General features: G+C 59.3%; 2 protein-coding genes across 5 annotated transcripts in view; one reads left to right on the forward strand and one right to left on the reverse strand.

Annotated features, from left to right (window-relative positions):
- Positions 1–8,585, reverse strand: part of PELP1 (proline, glutamate and leucine rich protein 1) — a 30,149-nt gene extending 21,564 nt beyond the window's left edge. For 2 of the 4 annotated variants that reach the window (XM_039224879.1, XM_039224878.1), the window contains exon 1: positions 4,465–4,809. In XM_039224879.1, coding sequence (XP_039080810.1) covers positions 4,465–4,713 — 249 coding nt within the window. In that variant the 5' untranslated portion in view covers positions 4,714–4,809. Of the gene's footprint in view, positions 1–4,464; positions 4,810–8,531 lie in introns of those variants that run through there. The other 2 variants (XM_039224877.1, XM_039224880.1) reach the window with 2 other exon arrangements.
- Positions 8,586–9,348: 763 nt separating this feature from the next.
- ARRB2 (arrestin beta 2) lies at positions 9,349–17,451 on the forward strand. The gene is made up of 15 exons (XM_039224881.1): positions 9,349–9,437; positions 12,157–12,187; positions 12,807–12,867; positions 12,969–13,013; positions 13,216–13,412; positions 13,707–13,766; positions 14,161–14,228; positions 14,401–14,536; positions 14,774–14,858; positions 15,023–15,095; positions 15,352–15,489; positions 16,147–16,230; positions 16,504–16,583; positions 16,693–16,747; positions 16,960–17,451. Exons 1-15 carry the CDS (start codon positions 9,415–9,417, stop codon positions 17,051–17,053), a joined length of 1,230 nt encoding a protein of 409 aa, XP_039080812.1. The 5' UTR covers positions 9,349–9,414; the 3' UTR covers positions 17,054–17,451.
- Positions 17,452–20,607: the final 3,156 nt, after the last annotated feature.

A 20,607-nucleotide genomic window follows, 5' to 3' on the forward strand; every position in this document is an offset into this window, starting at 1 on the left:
GCACCTGGGGGGCTCAGTCGGTTGGGTGTCCGACTTCGGCTCAGGTCATGATCTCACGGTCCGTGGGTTCGAGCCCCGCGTCGGGCTCTGTGCTGACTGCCAGCTCGGAGCCTGGAGCCTGTTTCAGTCTGTGACTCCCTCTCTCTCTGACCCTCCTCTGCTAACATTGTCTTTCTTTCTACAAGAATAAATGAAGCATTAAAAAAAATTTTTTTTTAAAGAAAAATGTTGACATTTGGGGAAAAGCTGTACAAGAATTCTATTATTCCTTCCAATTGTGTATAAACTTTAAATTATTTCAAACCAACGTTATTAAATCAAAGAGGAACGGGAGAACCGGAGGCCGCAGGGGCGAACAACTGAGGCGGCGCCGGGGAGAGGAGGGCGACGCGCCAGGAGACGGGTGGTCAGCAGCTGGGAGCCGCGTGCGGAGGAAACGGCCCCCCAGAGCGGACGACGCGGGGACGCGGGCCAGGGCCAGGGCACAAGCAGGCCCGGGAGGGAAGGCGGCTCCTACAGACGCGGTTACGCGGGCGGATACGGCGCCAGGGGCCCAGGGGATTGCCACCGAGTGTCTACCGTCTCGGCGGAGTGGGAAGCAGGTCATCGACGAAGAGCGAGGGTGCGGAGAGGTGCTCGCAGGCCGTGGGGAGAGCGGACACGCAGCACGACTGCTGGGAGTCTGACTGAGCAGTCGGCCGGCCGGGCGCGTGTTCCTCTCCAGCCAGCCCGGCTGCGCCGCCGCAGGCACAGCAGAGACCGACCTGAACTTGACACAGACGTGGTCCTGCCAGGCAAGCACAATGTAGAGAGAGTGGCAAGAAAGCGATTATCCTGGACTTTAAATCAGGACAGGAGGGAAGGGAGGACGTGACAGGTGACACGGGGGTTGATGTCTTCCAGGCAGTGCTAAGCGCTGGGACAAACAAGACGTGACAGAGAACGCCGGTTTGGGAGGCGGCGGCACGCGGTGGTCGGGGAAGACTCCCGTGACACAGGGGCCGGTGAGCTGAGACCTGGGTGGCGTGGTCACCTTCCCAGGAGTCTCCCGCCAAGCGGTCAGCTTCGGTGGCCACGGTTCAGGCAGACGGGGAGCTGGAGGGATGACGTCGAGAGGTAAGCGGGGGCCACACAAAGTGGAGCCTCACGCGATGGGCAGTCGCCGTGCGGTTTGGAGCAAGAGAGCGCTGCCATCTCGCCGATGTTTTTAAAAGGATCGCGCTGGGGCGCCTGGGTGGCTTAGTCGGTTAAGCGTCCGACTTTCGCTCGGGTCATGATCTCGCGGTTCGTGGGTTCGAGCCCCGCGTCGGGCTCTGTGCTGACTGCCAGCTCAGAGCCTGGAGCCTGTTTCAGTCTGTGACTCCCTCTCTCTCTGACCCTCCCCTGCTCACGCTGTCTCTCTCTCTCTCTCCTAGAAATAAATAAAAATATTTAAAAAAAAAAAATAAATAAAAAATAAAAGGATCGCGCTACTGGCTGGGGAAGGGAACAGTGCAGAGCCGTGGGGACACAAGGCATTACAAGTCCCCTGTCCTCCTGAGAACATTGTCACTGGGGAAATGAGATCGGGATTTGCTTTAAAATGCCCTGGAGGGGCGGGGGCGGGAGGGTGGCCATTAAACAATGTCGGGAAAAGAAAAGGCTCATTGTTAAATGGGGGTGTGGAGACTGGCATTGGATGGGACACTTCAAAACACTATTTCCTCTACTTTTGGGTCATCTGAAACAAGTCTCCTAAATCTTTGTTAATTACACGTGAAAACAAATCAGGGGCGCCTGGGGGGCTCAGTTGGAAAAGCTGCCGACTTTGCCTCAAGTCAAGACCTCCTTGTTCCCGAGTTTGAGCCCTGCGTCAGGCTCTATGCTGACAGCTCAGAGCCTGGAGCCTGTCGTGGATTCTGTGTCCCCCTCTCTGCCCCTCCCCTGCTTGCGCGTGCGCGCTCTCTCTCTCTCTCTCAAAAACAAACAAACATTAAAAAAAAAAATCAAAGCCTAGCTGTATAGATGGGAAGAAAGAAGACTGGATACACGCGAAACAAATAAATACGTCGCTTCGGTAGGGGCTAAGAAAGGACACTTAATCGCAGGTGGTTTGGAATGTTTCCCAAAGACAGTGACGAATAAACACAGAATCAAAAAGATTCTTGTGGGGAGCAGGAAAGCAGCTGCAGGAAAGCAGCAAAGGAGGATCCCAAGCAGAGAACCGTACGTGCAAAGGCCCAGGGCCAAGAAAGCCCAGCTACGGAAGGATTTTAAAAGACAGCAGATGAGATCGGAATTTTACTTTGGAAAGCTCACTCCGGGGGCGCCTGGGGGGTTCAGAAGGTTAAGCATCCCACTTCAGCTCATGTCACGATCTCACGGTTCGTGGGTTCGAGCCCCCGCATCGGGCTCTGCGCCGGCAGTGCGGCTTGGGATTCTCCCTCTCTCGGCCCCTCCCCGCCTTGTGCGCACATGCACACTTTCTCCCTCTCAATCAAGAAATAAACCTTTAAAAAAAAAAAACAAAGAACACACCGGCTTTAAAAAAAGAAAAGGGAAAAAAAAGCTCACTACAGCGGCTGCATGAGAAATGGATGAAGTGTAGCAAGAATGAGGCGAGGAGACACGTCGGGAATTTGCTGCTAGAATCTGTACCAGAAACTGAACTGGTCCAATTTCGCTGTGGACCAGCTGAGTCCACAGGGCCTCCAGGAAAGCAGAGGGCCCAATCAGTGGGCCGATATGTCTTTCCAACGAGCTCCAACACACTTCCTTTCGCTCATTTCTCATCTCCACGGGACTAGAAAGCCTCCGAGGGAAAAGACCATGCCTGTTTACCTACCCAGAGATGAGAAACAATAGCTAACCCTTATGGACACTCAGTAAAAGTTTGTTGAATAAAAGCTTAAGGGGAAACGAAGAAAATCCATGTACTGAGGGTCCAATAGAGAGACCCACGCAGGAAAAAAGTGAAGGCAGAATATGCTCCCTCCCCCCAAAAAAAGCAATGCAGACAGTATTAAAAGGGGAGTCTAGTTTCTCACATCCCCTTTAGCTTTGCTCAAAATTCTACTAGACTTTAGCCACTTGCAAAACATAAGATGTTAAGTGCGGGAGCTCGCCTCGAGGGAGAAGTGCACACTTGAGAGACGATGAAAGAAACCATACATGTACAGGCGGGGCAGGTGATGTTTCAGAAATACCTAAAACCACATGGATTAGAAAAGGAGAATTTAGGAGAGAAAATGCATACTCAGCTCCCGCTTCCCAGGGTGGGCTGAGATAGCAGAGGCCCGTCTGCCGCCCTCAGTAGTGAGATTAATGTTCACATCAAGGATGAGGCTGTCCCTGGTAACTGTGGGGCTGAGACTGCAGAACCGCACAGCAGTGGCTGTGACCACCCTCTTCCTGGAAGGAAGCACAGAGCTGGGAAGGTCCCAGTAACAAAGTCCCATCAAGGAAGACCACGTGTATTTGGACCTTGAAGGACGGGTAAAATCTGGGGGGAGGGCGAGGTGGACGGAGGGCAGGAGACATTAAAGGCACACCCACTGCTGGACATAATGTTGGGACACACGATGCACTCTTACCATCAGTGCCTTCAGCTGGGCAAGAGGAAGGGGGTTCAGGCGAGGATGGGGGCAAAGGGAAGGATGTGGAACGGGATGGACGGGTGGGAAAGTTACTTAAATGATAAAATCAACAGGACTGCATACGAGGTATGTGAGCAAGAGTTCAGGATGACACGTGGGTTTCTGGTTTGCAGAACTGCATGGACGTGGTTATCCTTAGGATAACCCAAAGGACCCTTCCAGGCCAGTGTAGAAAGCTCTACACGATCTGCCCACTGCCTACTCACCGCACCAGCTTCATCGGGTCCTCTCTCTCCCCCCACCGCCTCTGAGCCCCAGACACAACGCCCTTCTTTTCCGTTCCTTCCCACCACGAGCCTCCCATTGCCTGAACGCTTCTCCCGTTTTCCTTCCCTACCCAACCCTTACTCATCCGGGGAGGCAGGGGGCGGGGGTGGGGTCTCAGCTTAAACTCCAGGGCCTCAGGAAAATCTCTGTAGTTCTCCAGGTTAGCCTAGAGGTCCCTAATATACAATTCGCACAACGTTTGAAAGCGTTCGTTCGTCGCCACTGCCGTCTGTAAAGTGGAGCACCCTGAGCTCAGCCCCTCGTAGGAGCTCCGTAAGTAAGTATCTTGTTGACTACGTTCACTCACTCCGTCGAAACGCTCCCCAAAACCAGACACGCCGGGGCCCGGACTCGAACCCGCTCTCGTGTGACCACCTAGAAAGAGGCCCTTCCTCTCGCCTGAGCTTCCACCGACGGCCTTCTCAAGGCGTGGACGCCGCCCGGACCGACTCGGCTCGGCTCGCCGCCTCCCCGGCGCGGCGGCGGCGCCCCGCGACCCCGGCTCCCGGGCGCGGCGCCCGCTTCCCTCCCGCTTCGCCGCGGGGCCGCGGGCCACACTCACCTGGGCCCCGCCCACCGTCCCATGCAGCCGCAGGAGGCACATGAGCCCGGGCAAGTGCGCGGCCGAGCGGACCGGGGGATGCGCCGGGGCCACGGCGCTCCCCGCGCGCGGCTGCAGCAACCCGGACACGCTCTCCAGCAGCAGCAGGCGCAGACGCGGGCCCGAGCCCGCCGCCGAGAGCCCCCCGGCCCCGCCGGGAACCCCGGCCGCGGAGCCCGCCGAGGGCCCGCTGAGAACGGCTGCCGCCATCTTCACCCGGGCTCCGTGGTGGCGTGGCGCGATGACGCAAACGCACCGCGACGGGCGCCGCGTGGGGAGGGGGCGTGAGGAGGGGGCCGCGGCCCTGCGCACTGGGCGGGCTCCCGGCGCCGGCTGCGAGAGAGCATGCGCGGGCGGCGCGCGCAGGGGGCGGGGCGGGGGGCGGGGCGGGCGGCGCGCGCGGGGGGCGGGGCGGGCGGCGCGCGCGGGGGGCGGGGCGGGCAGACGGGCCGCGTGGTCCGGACAAAAGGCGCCCGCGTCCCCGGGGCGCCGCGGGGCTCCGTGCCCCAGGCTCGCGGCCCGTCCGCTCTCCGCACGGCGGCGTCCTGGGAAGCGGCCCCTCGTCTGGAGTCGGGGACGCGCGTACGCGGCCTGCAGGACCACGAGCCTCCTGTCTCCCCAGCCCCCTGCCCGGGGGAGCGTGCGTGCGCCCCCGACCTCAGCCTGTGCACCGACACCGGAACACGAAGTTTGTTTCAACGCAGCGGGGTCGCCCCCCGGCTAGTTTGACCAGGTGCGCGTCCTGGCGTGTTTAGGCTGCGGGGTGCGAAGACATGGCTGCACCGTGACCTGATTCTGTGGCCGAGGACAGTGTCCGCAGCTGCTCCGGCGTCTCACTGATCCACTGTACTGCGCACTCCCACGTGCCTCTGTGCACAAAGATCTAGTCATTTAAACTGGGGGAAAAAAAAGTCTAAGGGTCGTCTTTATTCCTCTCTGCCCGCCCCTCTGTCTAACCCTTCTTCCAGCCCAAAATACGCTAACCCAGTACCATTACTTTTTTACTCTGTGTGCATCTCCGGGGCCACTGTCCCCATTCTCTCCCATCTGGCCTCTTAACAGTGGCCTCCTCATCGCTCCCTCCGGGCCTTGAGTCCTCCCTTTCTCTGCAAAGCAGCCAACCAGAATGGTCTTCTCACACATCAAGTCAGGTCTCCTCACTCTGGCTTAATGTCCCGCGGTGGCCTCCAAATATGATGTGAATGAAATCCCATCTTCACCTCGGCCACTGGAATCCAGGTAATCTGACCCATACCTACCTCCCTCTCTGTCCTCAATGTATTGCACAAGAATCCCCAGTTTCCCTGTCTTTTCTGATCTTTGAGCCAAACTAGCCTTCTTTCTACCCCCCCAGCAAGCCCATCCCCACCTCAGGACCTTTGCACACGTTGCTGCTTCTGCCTAGAGAAACTTTCCTTTCGTTCCTTGTGACTGATACCATCTTGCCATCCTCAAAGAGGGCTTCTTTTTAAGTAGCCCCTACTCCAACTCTCGTCATCCTTCACCATGTCACCCTTATTTTTTTCTTAACAACTCCTAACAGTATCCAAAATGTATTTATTTTCTTCTGGATAATCTCTTCTAGCTAAAATACAAATCACAGGAGAGGGGTCTTCCCTCCCCCTCCTCGCCTAGAGCAGTGCCTGGCACATAAAAGGTGCCTGATGTCTGTTGCATGAATAAATAAGAGTTGGCTAAAAGAGAAAACCTACGTTTAATTTTGGCAGGAACTGGCAAAATGCCCACGAGAATGGTTGCATTGACTTAACACCCTACCCTACTTGACCCATGTAAAGTAGTGCTTTGTACACAATCCTAATACCAGGTTTATTAGTTTGTAGCAACTCTTCCTGGATGCCGGGGGCCTTATTCTTGATTGTTATATAGTTGCAAGGTTGCAAGAGACTTCTTCTAATTCGTCGTTTTAATTTTAATCTCTTCCTCTTTTTGAAGTAACTCTGGGCTAGACCCCTGGATTCAAACACCAGCTTTGCCTCTTGCTAGTGTGTGAACCTACAGGTTACTTAACTGTGCCTCCATTTCTTCATTTTTTTTTTTTAACGTTTATTTATTTTTGAGAGCAAGCCAGTGCGGGAGGGGCAGAGAGACTCCCAAGCCCAACCCTGGGCTTGAATTCACAAACGGTGAGATGATGACCTGTCAAAACCAGGCTTCAGATGCTTAACCAACTGGGCCACCCAGGCCCATACACGTGCGCGCGCGTGCGCAAGCACGCACACACACACACAGATAATTATAAAACCTTAATGTATCGGGCTGCATTAAATGAACTGATATTTGTAAACTGCTTGGAACAATGTCTGGCATGTGGTAAATACTATAAAGTGCTAGTTGTTTCTATTTATAGCCCTGGGGTTTGATGTCTTCTGAGGCTTTTTCCCAACCTCCAAGATTATAAAAATATTTTCCTATACTTTTTCCTAATACTTTTATAGTTTTATTTCATGCATTTAGGTCTTTAGCCCATCTGGAATGTATTTTGTTTCAGGTGTGAGATGGAGACATAACTTCTTTCTCCCAAGTGAATAGCCAGTTGTCTCACCCCAATTGAGTGAATATGCCATTCTTGTTCCGTTGACTTGAAATGCTGCCATGTGAGTTTGTATCTGGACAATATTCTGTTTCACTGCTCTGTTTGGTATCACCACACCGATAACACGATTTTAATTATTGTGACATAATAAATTACCTTAGCAGGTAAGGCAGATGACTGCTTTATTCTTATTTTTCAGAGTTATCCTGGCTACACTTGCAAATTCATTCTTCTGATTGTGTAGAGTCAAGTTCCTCCCCCCAAAAAGTCCCATTGTTATTTATTAATTAATTTATTTATTTTTAAAGACTAGTCAGGTGTAGGTGTGAGAAGGAGGGGGAGTGGAATGAGGAGTTTGATCTGTTACTGACTGGGAACAATCACTTGAGATAAGTACCTACCTTTGGCCTGGCCTCCCATTGCTATTTTGATAAGGCGTTAAATCTACGGACAACTTGCAAAGAAATGACATTTTTATAATGATGGTTTTTCCCATCATTATAAAGTATAATGGTGTATCTCATTCTTTCTGGTGTCTTTAGGATCTTTCTGAAATTTTCTGTATATAAGTATCTTTTAACGCAGTAGCTTTCAGGCCACACAGGCCACTACGCTTCAGTTGCAAAATCACTTTACATGTGTAGCAGTATAGCTCTGGTTACCTTCTGGTCATGACCCTTTGACAAAAGTGGCGAGTCTAAAAGAAATGTCTGATCTACAGCTTGCAAGGGGGGAAGAGCGAGCTCAGCCGGTGGCAACAGAACTGAGAACCTGTGCTTGAACCTTAAAGGTGACCGTCTGTTGTGCAGATTACTTTTTGTTGCATGGGAAATGGAGGGTGGGAAGGTAGTTCACCTGGGTGGGGAAGACGGGGAAGGATGGGAAAAGAGATGGGAGGCGGAGAAATACATGAACTCCTTAAGTCCAGAAATGCCAGGCCATCTGCCACCCTCCCCACCCCCAGGCCCTTTCGCCCTGCAAGTGGCTCTTCAGCCCAGCCCCCCCTCCCCTCCTGCATTCCATCCTTCACCATCTCTGGACTAGTTTTAGTCTAGACACCCACCCTCCACATTGCCCAGAACTGTCCCCCTAAACGGGAAGTCTCATCATGCCAGCCTTTTGCTTGAAAAACCACTACCGGATCCATGTGCCAACCCCCCCCCCCCCACCCCCAGGGAGGACCTCAGTCTCGTTCCTTCTACCTGCTCTGCAGAATCCTTCACAATCTGTTCCAGTCGCCCTCCCCAGCCCTATCCCTCCTGCCAGCGAACCCCACAAACACTTCAGAACAGAACGTGCCTCGCCCGCCTCTGGGGAGCACCCTTTCTGCCCCCCCTTCAGAAGCACTGTCCTCAAACGTCTCCTCCTCCGGACCGCGTCCAGTCCCCTCCGTCCCTGCCCCCGTCAAGCCCTGGCGGTCGCTGTGTCCCCTGAGTCATACCTCTCCAGTCTCGTATCCTTGGGATCATGATACCTGTTGACGCGTCTCCTGAACTGTCCTAGGGAAGCAGGGGCCTGCGCCTCCGTGTGCGTGTCCCCGCCGCCCAGCGCAGTGACCAGCACATTACAGGCACGGACGGAGGCGGGGATGCTCGCTGTGAAGACCGCGGATGGAAGACGACACGGGGAGTCCGAGAAATTAGGCAAAGGAACCCTGCGAAGCTCAAAGACGGACGCCAGAGGGCGCCGCCGCACCACGACCGGGAAGCGGGGGGCCGGGCCGGGGCTGCGAGCGCCCGGGCGAGCGGCGCGCGCGGGGGCCGGCATCACGCAACTGGCACCGCTCACCCACGTGTGCGTCCCTGGTCCTCCTCCCCAGACGGTGCCGGCGCCGGGGCCTCCGCCCCCGCCGCCTCCCTCGCCTCCGCCGCCGCCGAGAAAGCAAACAAAGGGGAGGGGACCCCCGCCGCGGCCCGGACGCGGGGAGCCAATCAGAGGGCTCTGAACTCCCGGCGGGCGGGCGCCGTGCGTCCAGGGGGCCCAATCGGTTCCTCAGCGGGTGCGGAGGGGCGGGGAGACGGGCGGGCCGAGCGGGGAGCGGGGACCGCGCGCGCGGGAGGGGCCTCCCCCCGCAACCCCGCGAGCGGCGGGGCGGGGCCGCGGCGGGGCGGGCGCGGGGGCGGAGCCAATCAGCGCGCGAGGCTGCGCGGAGGGGGCGGGCGGCGCGCGGCGCGCGCGAGCCGGGCTGACGCATCTGGCCGCGGCTCCCCGGGCCCGGAGGGGGGCCGGAGGCGCGGGAGGGAGGGGAAGGGGCGGAGGGCGCGTGCGCAGTGGCGCGGGGAGGAGCGGGGACCTGGCAGCGGGGCTGCGAGGCTGCGAGCGAGCCGCGGACCGGGCGGGCGGCGGGCGCGCGCACCATGGGGGAGAAACCGGGCACCAGGTAAGGGAGGTGGGGCCACGCGGCGGGACGTGGGCGGCGGCTCGGAGCGGGCGCCGGGACGGACCCCAGACAAGGGCACCGGGGAGAGGACCCAGGGGCCGGACGCCTGGGTCCCGAGGGGGCAGCCATCCGGGGCCGCACGCCCAGGTCCTCGAGGATAATGAGGGGGACGCACGCCGGGGCCCTTTGCGGAAAGCGAGGGCTGAAGGGGACCAGGAAAGCGGCGTCTGGGTTCTCGCAGGGATGTGGGGGCCGAACGGCTGGGCTCTCGGGTGCGGGCTGCGATGCAGGGGCGGAGGGAGGAGGAGCAGGTGGCCGGCCCCGAGGGGTCGGGTATGGGAAGGCTGGGTGCCGGGAGGGGATGCCCCTCCCCAGACTCGTGCCGAGCCGCTGCAAAGCCTCCTGTCCAATACCCCACGGGCAGTCGGGCCGTCCCAAGGGCCAGGTGGCCCTGCTTCCAAACTTCTGCCTTCGCCCGGGTTGCTAGGAGCGACGGCTTCGTCTTGGGGGAGCCGAGGGCATGACGACCCTCCCCACTTCTGGGCCTCACCCCTCTTCCCGGAGGTGAGGGCAGGCAGTATCTGCCCCGGGCACGCCATCCACTCCCTCCCCGGATGTTTTCTGTGCAATCGAGGCTCCTTCCTTCCACTGATGCCCCGAGTTCTCTTTTTTGGTCTCTAGCAAAATCCACTTCCTGTTGTGGCCCAGCACCCCCAAGGGGGCAGTGGGTGAACGCCAGAGTCCCTGGGGACCGGGAGCAAAAGAGGAGATTGGGGCTCAATGCCTCTGTCCAGAGGGATCAGGAACGGGGCCCCAGAGCACGGCTGGCACTCGTTCTGCCGAAGGTGGTCATTAAGAGCCCCACGGCTCCCAGCCACGGAGTGGCAGCAATTAGAGAGGTGACCAGAGGGAGGGCTGGTGTCCCGGATTAGGGCTTAAGCACCCTCCGGAGAAAGGGGAAGTCGCTGACTTGAGGAAGGCCCCCAATTTCCGTTATGTGGTTCAGGGAGGGGGATGGATGGACCAGAGGGGGGGACTGCTGACTTGGCACAATTCCCGCCACCCCCATCCAGTTCTGGGCCACAGGAAACCGAGACAGCATCTGGCTCCGCTGGCCCCACCGGTCACCCCCGTGCTCTGCCTCCTGGGCCAGCGCGGTGTGCACGTGCTGCCCCTCCCCGGCCCGGGCTCCGGAGGGCAGGTGCCCAGCAGCCGCTCCGGGGCCATTAGCTCAAAACGGCGGCCCGGTGGCTTTCCTCCTAGCAGGAAGAAACACGGGGACAAAGAGGAAAACTGGAAGCAAAAGGGATGGAGAGTGGGTGATGCCCCCGCAGGCGCCCCCAGCGTGGGCCAGGAGGCGGTGCTTTATTCGAGCTGCCACTGTATCCGTGCTTACCCTCCTTCATTGGATGGGGCTACCCAGGGACCCCCATACTCTTTGCCTTCTGGCCTTTGGATAACTTGACCTTCCGGAAAGAAGCGGCAAATGAAGTTGTAAGAGTAAAGCTGGGGGGGGGGGGAGAGAGAAGGCAGGTTTGGAAGAAGGACAGGCCGGTTGGCAGCATATCCGAGGAACCTTCCAGGGATCCCTGCTGAGGCAGAGCAGCCTGGGATGAGCAATGTCAGGCCTGCAAGTAGCCCGAGCGCAGGGTCTCCAGACACCTACTACGCTCTCAGCAGCGGGTAGAGTCCGGGCTTAGAGCCTTCTAGCTCTGGGAAGCGCGAATCCCCCTCGACTCAAGGAACTTAAGCGCTGTTGCAGGGACACGAGAGTATATAACGGTTTAGTGGATTACGAGCTCACAGCCAGACTGCCTCATCTGAATTCCACCATTTACACGCTCTGGGGCCTTAGGCAAAAATCCCGTGTCCTCACTTTCCTCACCTGTGAGGTAGGAATGGTAGGACCTCCGTTGTTGGGTTACTGAGACTGTCAGATGAGATAACACACACAGCGCACCTGAAACAGAACTGGGTGCGGGGCATTCACCCACTAAAGGTCAGAGGCGTCACCATCTCCACGGTTCGGCGGGCATCCATCGTGCCGGGGATGCCCCACTGAATGGGGTCTGGGACGTCCACGCTCGACCTCGTGATTCGCAGCTTACTGCCCAGGCATGCTGTCACACCACAAGTAAAACATCAGCAAGTGTGACGGGAGCCCCCCAAAAAAGGGAGGTATAATGGGGTCCCGGGCTAGATCTGCTTTCTCAGCGAGGTGATATCTGAGCTCAGCCTTCAAAGACAAGTAAGCTCTGAGGCTGCTGAGGTTAATGGAGTAGGGCTGTTCCTAAAATGTCAGGAGCCAGAGCCAGGGCCACTGCCCCTCTGGGTGCCCCGGCTGTCTTTGGAGACCAGAGGTGACAGAAGGAGGGTTACGTCTTAGACAGATTCCCCTACAACCTGCCCATTCAGGTCCCCCCGGGAGATGTCCTCTGGCAAGAGCTGGGTGCTTCCTGGGCCACCAGAGGAGGGAACCTAGTGAGGGTGCATGGGGGGGGGGGGAGCGGGGAGGGAGCTGCTGTGTCGGGAACGTTAAGGACCTATAGTTGCCTTTCTTCTGGGAAGACATGGGGGGGGGGTAGGGCTGGCAAAGCCCCGAGGCCTCGGGGCAGAACCCTGGGGGAGGACGGACCTTGCTGCTCCTCAGGCTGGCCCGGGGTGGGGGTCCCTGCCGAGTCTGATGCAGGCATTGGGGTTTCCCTTTCTGTTTTGTTAGGGTCTTCAAGAAGTCGAGCCCTAACTGTAAGGTGAGTCGGTTTCCCATTCGCTTCCCCTCCCGGCCCCTTCCTGGGCCCGAGCAAGGCCCAGCAGCACCTAGATGATCCTCACCCTCTAGCTCCCCACTTCCTGTGACAGCTAAGAGCCAACTTCCTTCCCTCCTGAAGCCCCTTGCCGCAAAGTCCGCTAGCTCACCCTTGCACTCAGCCACAGGGCTGGGTGGGGACCGGCCTGGGTCCCCGAGGCCAGACAAAGGGGGAGGAGCCAGAGCACTAGGCTGTGACCCTCTTAGGAGCCAGCTCAGGGTGCCTGGGGTGAGACCAGTTAGAAACCCCCAGGCTACGGTCTGGGTGTCCTAACTGGCTGCCCCTACGAGTCCTCCCCAAGACACCCCCTCCCACAGCCACCACCCCACCCATCCCAACACACACACACATGCTTGACTTGTGGGCAAAGGCGTGACAAAAGCTTCAAAGTTGAGTAATCTGGGAAACCCCACTATTCTCCCCTGCTCTTTCCTTCCTATGGAAGGAAACTTGGGGGACCCCCCCCGGCCTGGGGATCCCACAGGCAGGACAGCCCCCCTCAGGGCTCTGCGGCCCTGCACCCGCCCGCCCAGGCTTCCCTGCGCCCCTTCTGTCCCCTCAGCTCACCGTGTACCTGGGCAAGCGGGACTTCGTAGACCACCTGGACAAAGTGGACCCTGTCGGTAAGTGTGCCCAAGCCCCCCAGGCGGGGCGGAGTCCCTGGGCCCAGGGACAGAGGAGAGGCGCTGACAGCAAGTGAGCTCATGCGGCGTCCCTTTCCCAGATGGCGTGGTGCTGGTGGACCCTGACTACTTGAAGGACCGCAAAGGTACCGGCCCGAGCGCAGGGGCCCGAGGGGAGGCCAGGGCGGCACGGGGACAGGACCCGGAGAGACCAGAGGGCTGAGAAGGCAGGGGGAGGAGGAGGATTTGGGCAGGTTTCCTGCTGCAGAGGAAGGAGCAGCCACCACCAGGTGCTGGGGGGCTGGAGAAGGGGGGCCCCTGAGCGCCCGCCTTGCCCTCCCTCACCAGTGTTCGTGACCCTCACCTGCGCCTTCCGCTATGGCCGCGAGGACCTGGACGTGCTGGGCCTGTCCTTCCGCAAAGACCTGTTCATCGCCACCTACCAGGCCTTCCCCCCCATGCCCAACCCGCCCCGGCCCCCCACCCGCCTGCAGGAGCGGCTGCTGAGGAAGCTGGGCCAGCATGCCCACCCCTTTTTTTTCACAGTGAGGACGCCTCTCACCCTTTGCAGGGCAAAGGGTCTGGGACCGAGTTTGGAGCGGGGCAGGGGGTGGCAAGGCACCCGTTCCGGGCAGATCTGGAAGAAGCAGTGGCGGGGGGGACGGGTGACCAGACCCACCTCCCGTCGGGGCCACCCTACCTGCCTTCTGTCTCCTCCCTGGGGCCCCTTCCTCCTTCCTTTCTCACGCCCCCCCCCCCCCCCCCGCCGGCCCCCTCCAGCCTCTGAGTTGAGATGGGGAGGAAGATCTGGGAGCTGAAGCTCCCTCTCCTCTGCACAGATCCCCCAGAACCTGCCCTGCTCTGTCACGCTGCAGCCGGGCCCGGAGGACACGGGGAAGGTACAGCGGGAAGGGCTCTGGGGGCTCCCGGAACAGAACGGGGTCCAGTAGGAGCCTGGGGCACACGGGGGGGGGGGTGCCTATCCAAGAGAAGAGGGGCGGAACCGTCCCTGCTGAAAGGCCGCATGTGCAGGGGGGTCACCGGCGAGTGTGGAAGCTCACTGCTCACGGGTGACAGGAGCCACAGCCCCGGGGGGAGTAGGGAGCCCCCTTTCCAGGGCCAGGGCCTCACTTGGCCAGACACTGGGCCTTGAGGAGGCGGGATGAAGCCCCAGGCCCCACGGGCTCCTCAGACCAAGATGGAGCAAGAGGCCCTGATAAAGACCAGACAGGGAAGGAAGGGCGTGGCGGCGGAGGGGACCTTGTGTAAGATGTGACCTTTTCTCCTCCTGAGGCCTGTGGAGTCGACTTTGAGATTCGAGCCTTCTGTGCCAAATCGCTAGAAGAGAAAAGCCACAAAAGGTGAGGGAAGCAAGGCCTCTCCTGTTTGACCGTGCCTTCCCCCCTCCCCTCCCTCGGAGGGAGCCCCAGGCCCGTGGGAGGTGGCTGTGGGGGGAGGTGGCTGTGGCGGCAGCAGGGAGGGGGTCTGGGTGTCTGAGGACCGGCCCCTCCCATCCCTCCTCCCCACCCCCAGGAACTCTGTGCGGCTGGTGATCCGAAAAGTGCAATTTGCCCCAGAGAAACCGGGCCCCCAGCCTTCAGCAGAAACCACACGCCACTTCCTCATGTCTGACCGGTCCCTGCACCTTGAGGCTTCCCTGGACAAGGAGGTGGGGGGCAGGAGGGTGACGCCAGTGCCAAGGTGCAGAGGGGTCCCGGGAGGGCCTGGCGGGGGACCTGGCGCCACTTGTCAGCACGGCATTTTTAAAGCAGGCTGCGTCCACTGGGCTTGGGCCTGGGTTTAGAGGAAGAGGGAGCCACGTGTCTCCGTGGGGGGAGGGGGCATGCTAACGACGGGGACGCCCGAAAACTGACCGCGTTCACTTGACCCCCCCTCCCCCCAAAAGCTGTACTACCACGGGGAGCCCCTGAACGTCAACGTCCACGTCACCAACAACTCCACCAAGACCATTAAGAAGATCAAAGTCTCTGGTAGGAGGTGGGGGGGGGGGGTCTCCGGGGAGTGATTCCAGCCCCAGGGCACGCCCCCCCGAGGCCCTGCCAGGGGGTGGCGGGGGACTGGCTGGTGGTCCGAGCGCAGTGGGGGGGTGCGGCAGCGTGCGCCCCTCGCTCAACTATGACCCCACACCCCACAGTGAGACAGTACGCCGACATCTGCCTCTTCAGCACAGCCCAGTACAAGTGCCCCGTGGCTCAGATCGAACAAGAGTGAGTATCAGCACGGCCTTGGGCCCGCCCAGGGCAGAACTTAGGCCCTGGAGGGTGTGAGGTGGGGACAGAATTGTCCCCAACTGTCTCCACCTACAAGGGCCTTCCCTCCCCAAGCGGGTGGCTCTGAGCAGGTCGAACTGTCCCCAGAGGGAGAAGGGCTGCCTGAGGGTGGGGGAGAAGCCACGGGGGCGGGAGCGGCCTCGTCACCTGGCTGGGCCCCTCCAGAGCCCTGTGCTCTCGTCTGGGTCCCCAGTGACCAGGTGTCGCCCAGCTCCACGTTCTGCAAGGTGTACACCATCACCCCACTGCTCAGCGACAACCGGGAGAAGCGCGGCCTCGCCCTGGACGGGAAGCTCAAGCACGAGGACACCAACCTGGCTTCCAGCACCATGTGAGGGGGGCTGGAGGGGGCGGGCGGGGCGGGGCAGAGTCCCACAGTCCTCGGTACCAGGGCTGCACCCGGGCCCGGAGATTCTAGGCGCCGCAGACGAACGGGGAGACCGGCGCTGAGGAAAGCAAGGCAGAGAAGAGAGATATAAGGCAGGGGTGAGGGCACGGGGGTGTTCACTTTCAACAGGGTGGCGGGAAGGCATAACCCAGATGTGAATTTTGAGTAAGGACCCAGAGGAAGTAGGTGACGGGCATAGAGCAGGCACGGGTGTTCCGGGAGGGGGGGCGGCAGGTGCACCATCCGAGGTGGCCCCGGCCCGGTCTGTTGAGGAAGCAAGAAGAGGGGCTGTGGTGACCCTGGGCGGGAGCCCCTCAGAACCACCGCTTCACAGGTCAGGGCCGGGCCCCCCTCCGGGCACACAGGCCGGCACGGTGACAACGAACCACAGGACAGTAGGGGTGGGGCCGCCAAAACGGGACCTAGACAGCGCAGACTTCAGCTCTTCCCGCCGCAGACGGGACAACACGAGAGGCTTCGGGGCAGAGCGGTGCTGGGGATGAGGCGCCGGCGCCCGGACGCTGATGGGAGCCTGGGGGGGCGGGGAGACCTGGGGCTCGGGGCCGGGGCCTGGGGTCTAGCTCCTGCCCCTGATTGCAGCGTGAAGGAGGGCGCCAACAAGGAGGTGCTGGGGATCCTGGTGTCCTACAGGGTCAAGGTGAAGCTGGTGGTGGCTCGTGGCGGGTGAGTGCAGCCGGGCAGCACGGGGACAGCACTTGTTTTCTCGGGGCGCGAGGTTTTGGCCCCTCATGCTTCGTCCCCCGCCATGCTGCGCCCCTCCCCCCAGGCTGCGTTCCCCCTCCCCCATGTTGTTCCCTCTCCCCCCCCAAGCTGTGTTCCCCCCTGCATCCCCCTCCCCCCTAAGCTACGTCCCCCCTCCATTGTGTCCCCCACCCCCGTCATGCTGCGTCCCCCCCGTGCCGCGTCCCCCCCATGCTATGTCCCCCTCCCCCCCAGGGATGTGTCCGTGGAGCTGCCTTTCGTCCTCATGCACCCCAAGCCCCACGACCACGTCGCGCTCCCCAGGCCCCAGACAGGTGAGCATGCCACCCGCCCCGGGCCCCCGGAGGGACGGCCTGAAGCCAGGCCGGGGAAGAAAGGCTGGCCCTTCAGCACCCACCCACCCGCCCCCTCTCCTCGCCTCAGCTGCTCCGGAGACAGACGCCCCCGTGGACACCAACCTCATTGAATTTGATACCAAGTAAGAGACACCCCCCCCCGCCCCGCCTCCCTGCGTCCGGGCCCTTCGCACGGGGTCCCGGGAGCCCCCAAACCTGCCCTCGCCCCTCTCCCGCCCCCGGCGCACACGTCCAGTCGCGTTGCTGCCCCGGCGCCCCAGCCTCTGGGAGGGCAGGGGGGGCACTGGGAAGAGGGTCTCGAGCCCTCCCCTCACCCCTGCTTCCTACCGTCAAGCTACGCCACCGACGACGACATCGTCTTCGAGGACTTTGCGCGGCTGCGGCTCAAGGGGATGAAGGACGAGGATTACGAAGACCAGTTCTGCTAGAGGCCGTGGGGGCGGGGCCTGCAGGGGGCGGGGCCTGCAGGGGGCGGGGGCAGTCCGCGGCCCCCCCTGCGCTTAGCCGGCCCCTCCGCCCCTCCCGCCTCGCCCCTGGCTCCCGGAGGACTCGCGCTGGACCGTCTCTTGAACGTGGGCATTACTTGTTTGGCCCCAGCTGGGCCTCCCCAGCCCCTCCAGCAGGTGGCGCGCCGTGTTCGAACCTGCATTTTCTGGAGGGGTTCCTGGAACGGGGAGTGACAGTGGGGAAGATGGGAAAAAGCTCCCACATCCGACCCCCCACACTCTGCCTCCCTCTCCTTCAAGAGGAGACCCTGGGGGTGGGGTGGGGAGCGAGGCCACTTCGTTGTTTCTGGGCATAAAGAAAATAAACGTTTTAATAGGCACAAGTGTATGTGCTTTCTGGGCCTCCGCCAAAGGCCCCCAAGTGCTCATCCGTGACTTGTGCTTGTGACGGAGCACACAGCCAGCCTGTCCCTTGTCCCCACACAGCGCCGGCCCCAAGGCTTGTCAACCACTGGGCTGTAGCTGTGTTCCAAGGTCAACACAGACACTGACTTGGTCAGTCCAAACGCGGTACCGTTCGGTAAAGCCACAACATACACGTACTCAATTGCAGGGGAAATAGAAACTCACTTCCTGAGATGCCTCAGTGGCTCAGTTGGTTGAACGTGACTCTTGATTTCAGCCCAGGCCATGATCCCAAGGTCATGGGATCAAGCCCTGTGTCGGGCTCGGAGCCTGCTTAAGATTCTCTCTCCCTCTGCCCCTCTTCCCTGCTCACTTGCTCTAAAGTAAAATAAAACTTGGGGCGCCTGGATGGCTCAGTCGGTTAAGCATCTGACTTTCTGTCACGTCATGATCTCACACTTCATGAATTTGAGCCCCACATGGGGCTGTGTGCTGACAGCTCAGAGCCTGGAGCCTGCTTGGGATTCTGTGTCTCCCTCTCTCTCTGCCCTTCCTCTGCTCCCTCTCTGTCTCTCTCTCTCAAAAATAAACATAAAAAAAAAATTAATACAATAAAAATTTAAAAAAAAACACCTCACTTCCCTATAGACCAGCTGCCCTTGGGAGCTGGGCAGGCAGATGCTTCCCTCTTGGCGCTGACACATGTGACCCTGCAGTGACCGGCTGTGACAGTGCGTCCGTCTCCACCGCTGTGTGGCTGCTCAAGCACTCCATTCCGGGCTCAGTGGGACCCCTGCCACTCCGGCCTCACCGGGCATCCCGTGGGGCCTGCCTGGCACTGTCATCCTAACCCAGAGGCCACAGCTTGGGCGGCAGGAGGGGTTCAGGCCGCTGTGGGCAGGTCCCAGAGGCAACCCCAGCAGTGGCCCATCAGGCGCTCCCTGAGGCTTGCCCGCTGTCCCAGGACAGGCGGTGGAGACTGAGCGCCACCCCCCCTGGTGGTGCCTCACCACTGCCACCCACTCTGTCACCCAACCATCCTCTCCTTTTTCTCTTAAGGCCCATTCATCCATTCCATGAACGAGATCTTGACGTTAAGTCCCTACTGGGTCCCAAGCCCACAAGAGAGGCGTAGCAGTGACAGCGTAGCATGAAATCGTTCCCTAGTTGTTTAACGACGGCATCTGAGCTCCGAAGGGGCAGCCCAGCAGCCGTGAGCATGGCAGGGAGCTCGGACCTAGGCTGGGGTAGGGGAAGGCTTCCCGGAGGCAGTGGTCTTTGAGCAGAGAACCGGCGGACGAGGAGGGGCCGGAGCATCCTGGGCACTGGTGGCACAGAGTGTGAACGCAGAAAAAGGGCACGTTCCAGGCACTGAAAGAGGGACTGAGGGACAGACACAGCGAAGGGCAGAGTAGTTCCAGATGGGGCTGGCGGGGCCGCTCAGACAGGCCTCTAGCCTCCGGCTACGACGTCTAATCAGACCACCGTTTACCCACAGGTCTGAGTGCTGCCAAGCGCCAGTGACCCGGCGCGCCCTCCCCCTGCAGCCCACCCCGCACACCCTGGCCGTTGTCACAGGGAAGGAATGCCAGCATCCCTCTGGTGGATCACTCAACTCTCTCCGGGGGATCAGCATCCACGGGCACACACAGTGAGGCCCCGGAGCCCCAGGCTCTCCCTTCCCGGATTCTGATCCGCCAGGTCCCAGGAATAACCCATCGCTCTGGATTGGGGGGCCAGGACACACAACAGTGTCTTTTTTTTTTTTTTAGCTTTTTATGTTTTTAATGCTTTTCAGAAGGAAAAAACTGCACAGGGTTTAAACAAACAAACAAAAACCTGAACTGTGTGCAACGACAAACAGCGAAGAGAGGCTCCTTTCTGCCCATGCCCCCCAGCCAGCCCGTTCCTCATTCCCAGGGGTGACTACTACCAGCCGCCCCCGGGTTATTCTGCCAGAGACACTGTTCAGATGCAGTCACACCTGTATGAGCAGAATACATATTGTGTGTTATTCTGAACGGCCAGCGGCACACGAGGAGCCGTCTTCTACACCCGGCTCTTCCCCTCGTGCTGCGGCCGCGAGGGCATTCCTTTCCGCGCCAATATACACACAGACCCACCTTATTCTGTTTTTTTAATGTTTATTCATTTTTGAGAGAGAGACAGAGTACAGGCAGGGGAGGAGGAGAGAGAGAGGGAAAGAGAATCCCAAGCAGGCTCCTCGCTGTCAGCGCAGAACCTGATGAGGGGCTTGAACCCGCGAACCGTGAGATCATGACCTGAGTTGAAGTTAAGAGTCAGACAGACGCTTAACTGACAGAGCCACCCAGGCAAACTGTAGGACAAATTCATTTTTTTTTATTTTTTAAAATGCTTATTTATTTTTGAGAGCGAGAGACAGAGAACAAATCAAGGAGGGGCAGAGAGAGAGGGGGAGACAGAATCTGAAGCAGCTCCAGACTCTGAGCCGTCAGCACAGAGCCAGATGCGGGGCTCGAACTCATAAACCCCAAGATCAGGACCTAAGCCAAAGTTGGACGTTTAACTGACTGAGCCCCCCAGGCGCCCCAGGACAACTTCTTAAAAGCCGACTTGCTGGCTCAAAGAATGTGAGCATCTTTTGTCTCCTGCCAATCAAGCAGGTGAGAGATACGGTATCATCTGAGTTTTAATTTGCATTTGTTTGATTATGAGTGAGGAAAAGCCCGATTTATTGAGGCACTTTCTTTTTAATGTACCCTAATGGCTCTTTATATACTAAAAAATAGAGCCCTTTATCATATATTTTTCAATATTTTTCCCGGTTTGTCATTGTCTTTTGAATTTGTTTCTAGGTCTCCTTGGGGAGGGGGGTTGGTTTTTTACGGAGGTAAAATTCATATGAAGTAAAAATAACCATTTTAAAGTGTACAGTTCGGTGGCACTTAGTACACTCACAATGTTGGGCAGCCATCGCCTCTAGTTTCAAAATATTTTGCTTCAAGGGGCGCCTGGGTGGCTCAGTCGGTTAAGCGTCCAACTTCGGCTCAGGTCATGATCTCACAGTTTGTGGGCTCGAGCCCCGCGTCAGGCTCTGTGCTGACAGCTCAGAGCCTGGAGCCTGCTTTGGATTCTGTGTCTCCCTCTCT

Source organism: Hyaena hyaena, unplaced genomic scaffold, assembly GCF_003009895.1.
Source record: "Hyaena hyaena isolate Hyena2069 unplaced genomic scaffold, ASM300989v1 scaffold_1811, whole genome shotgun sequence".
NCBI classification, from domain to species: Eukaryota; Metazoa; Chordata; class Mammalia; order Carnivora; family Hyaenidae; genus Hyaena; species Hyaena hyaena.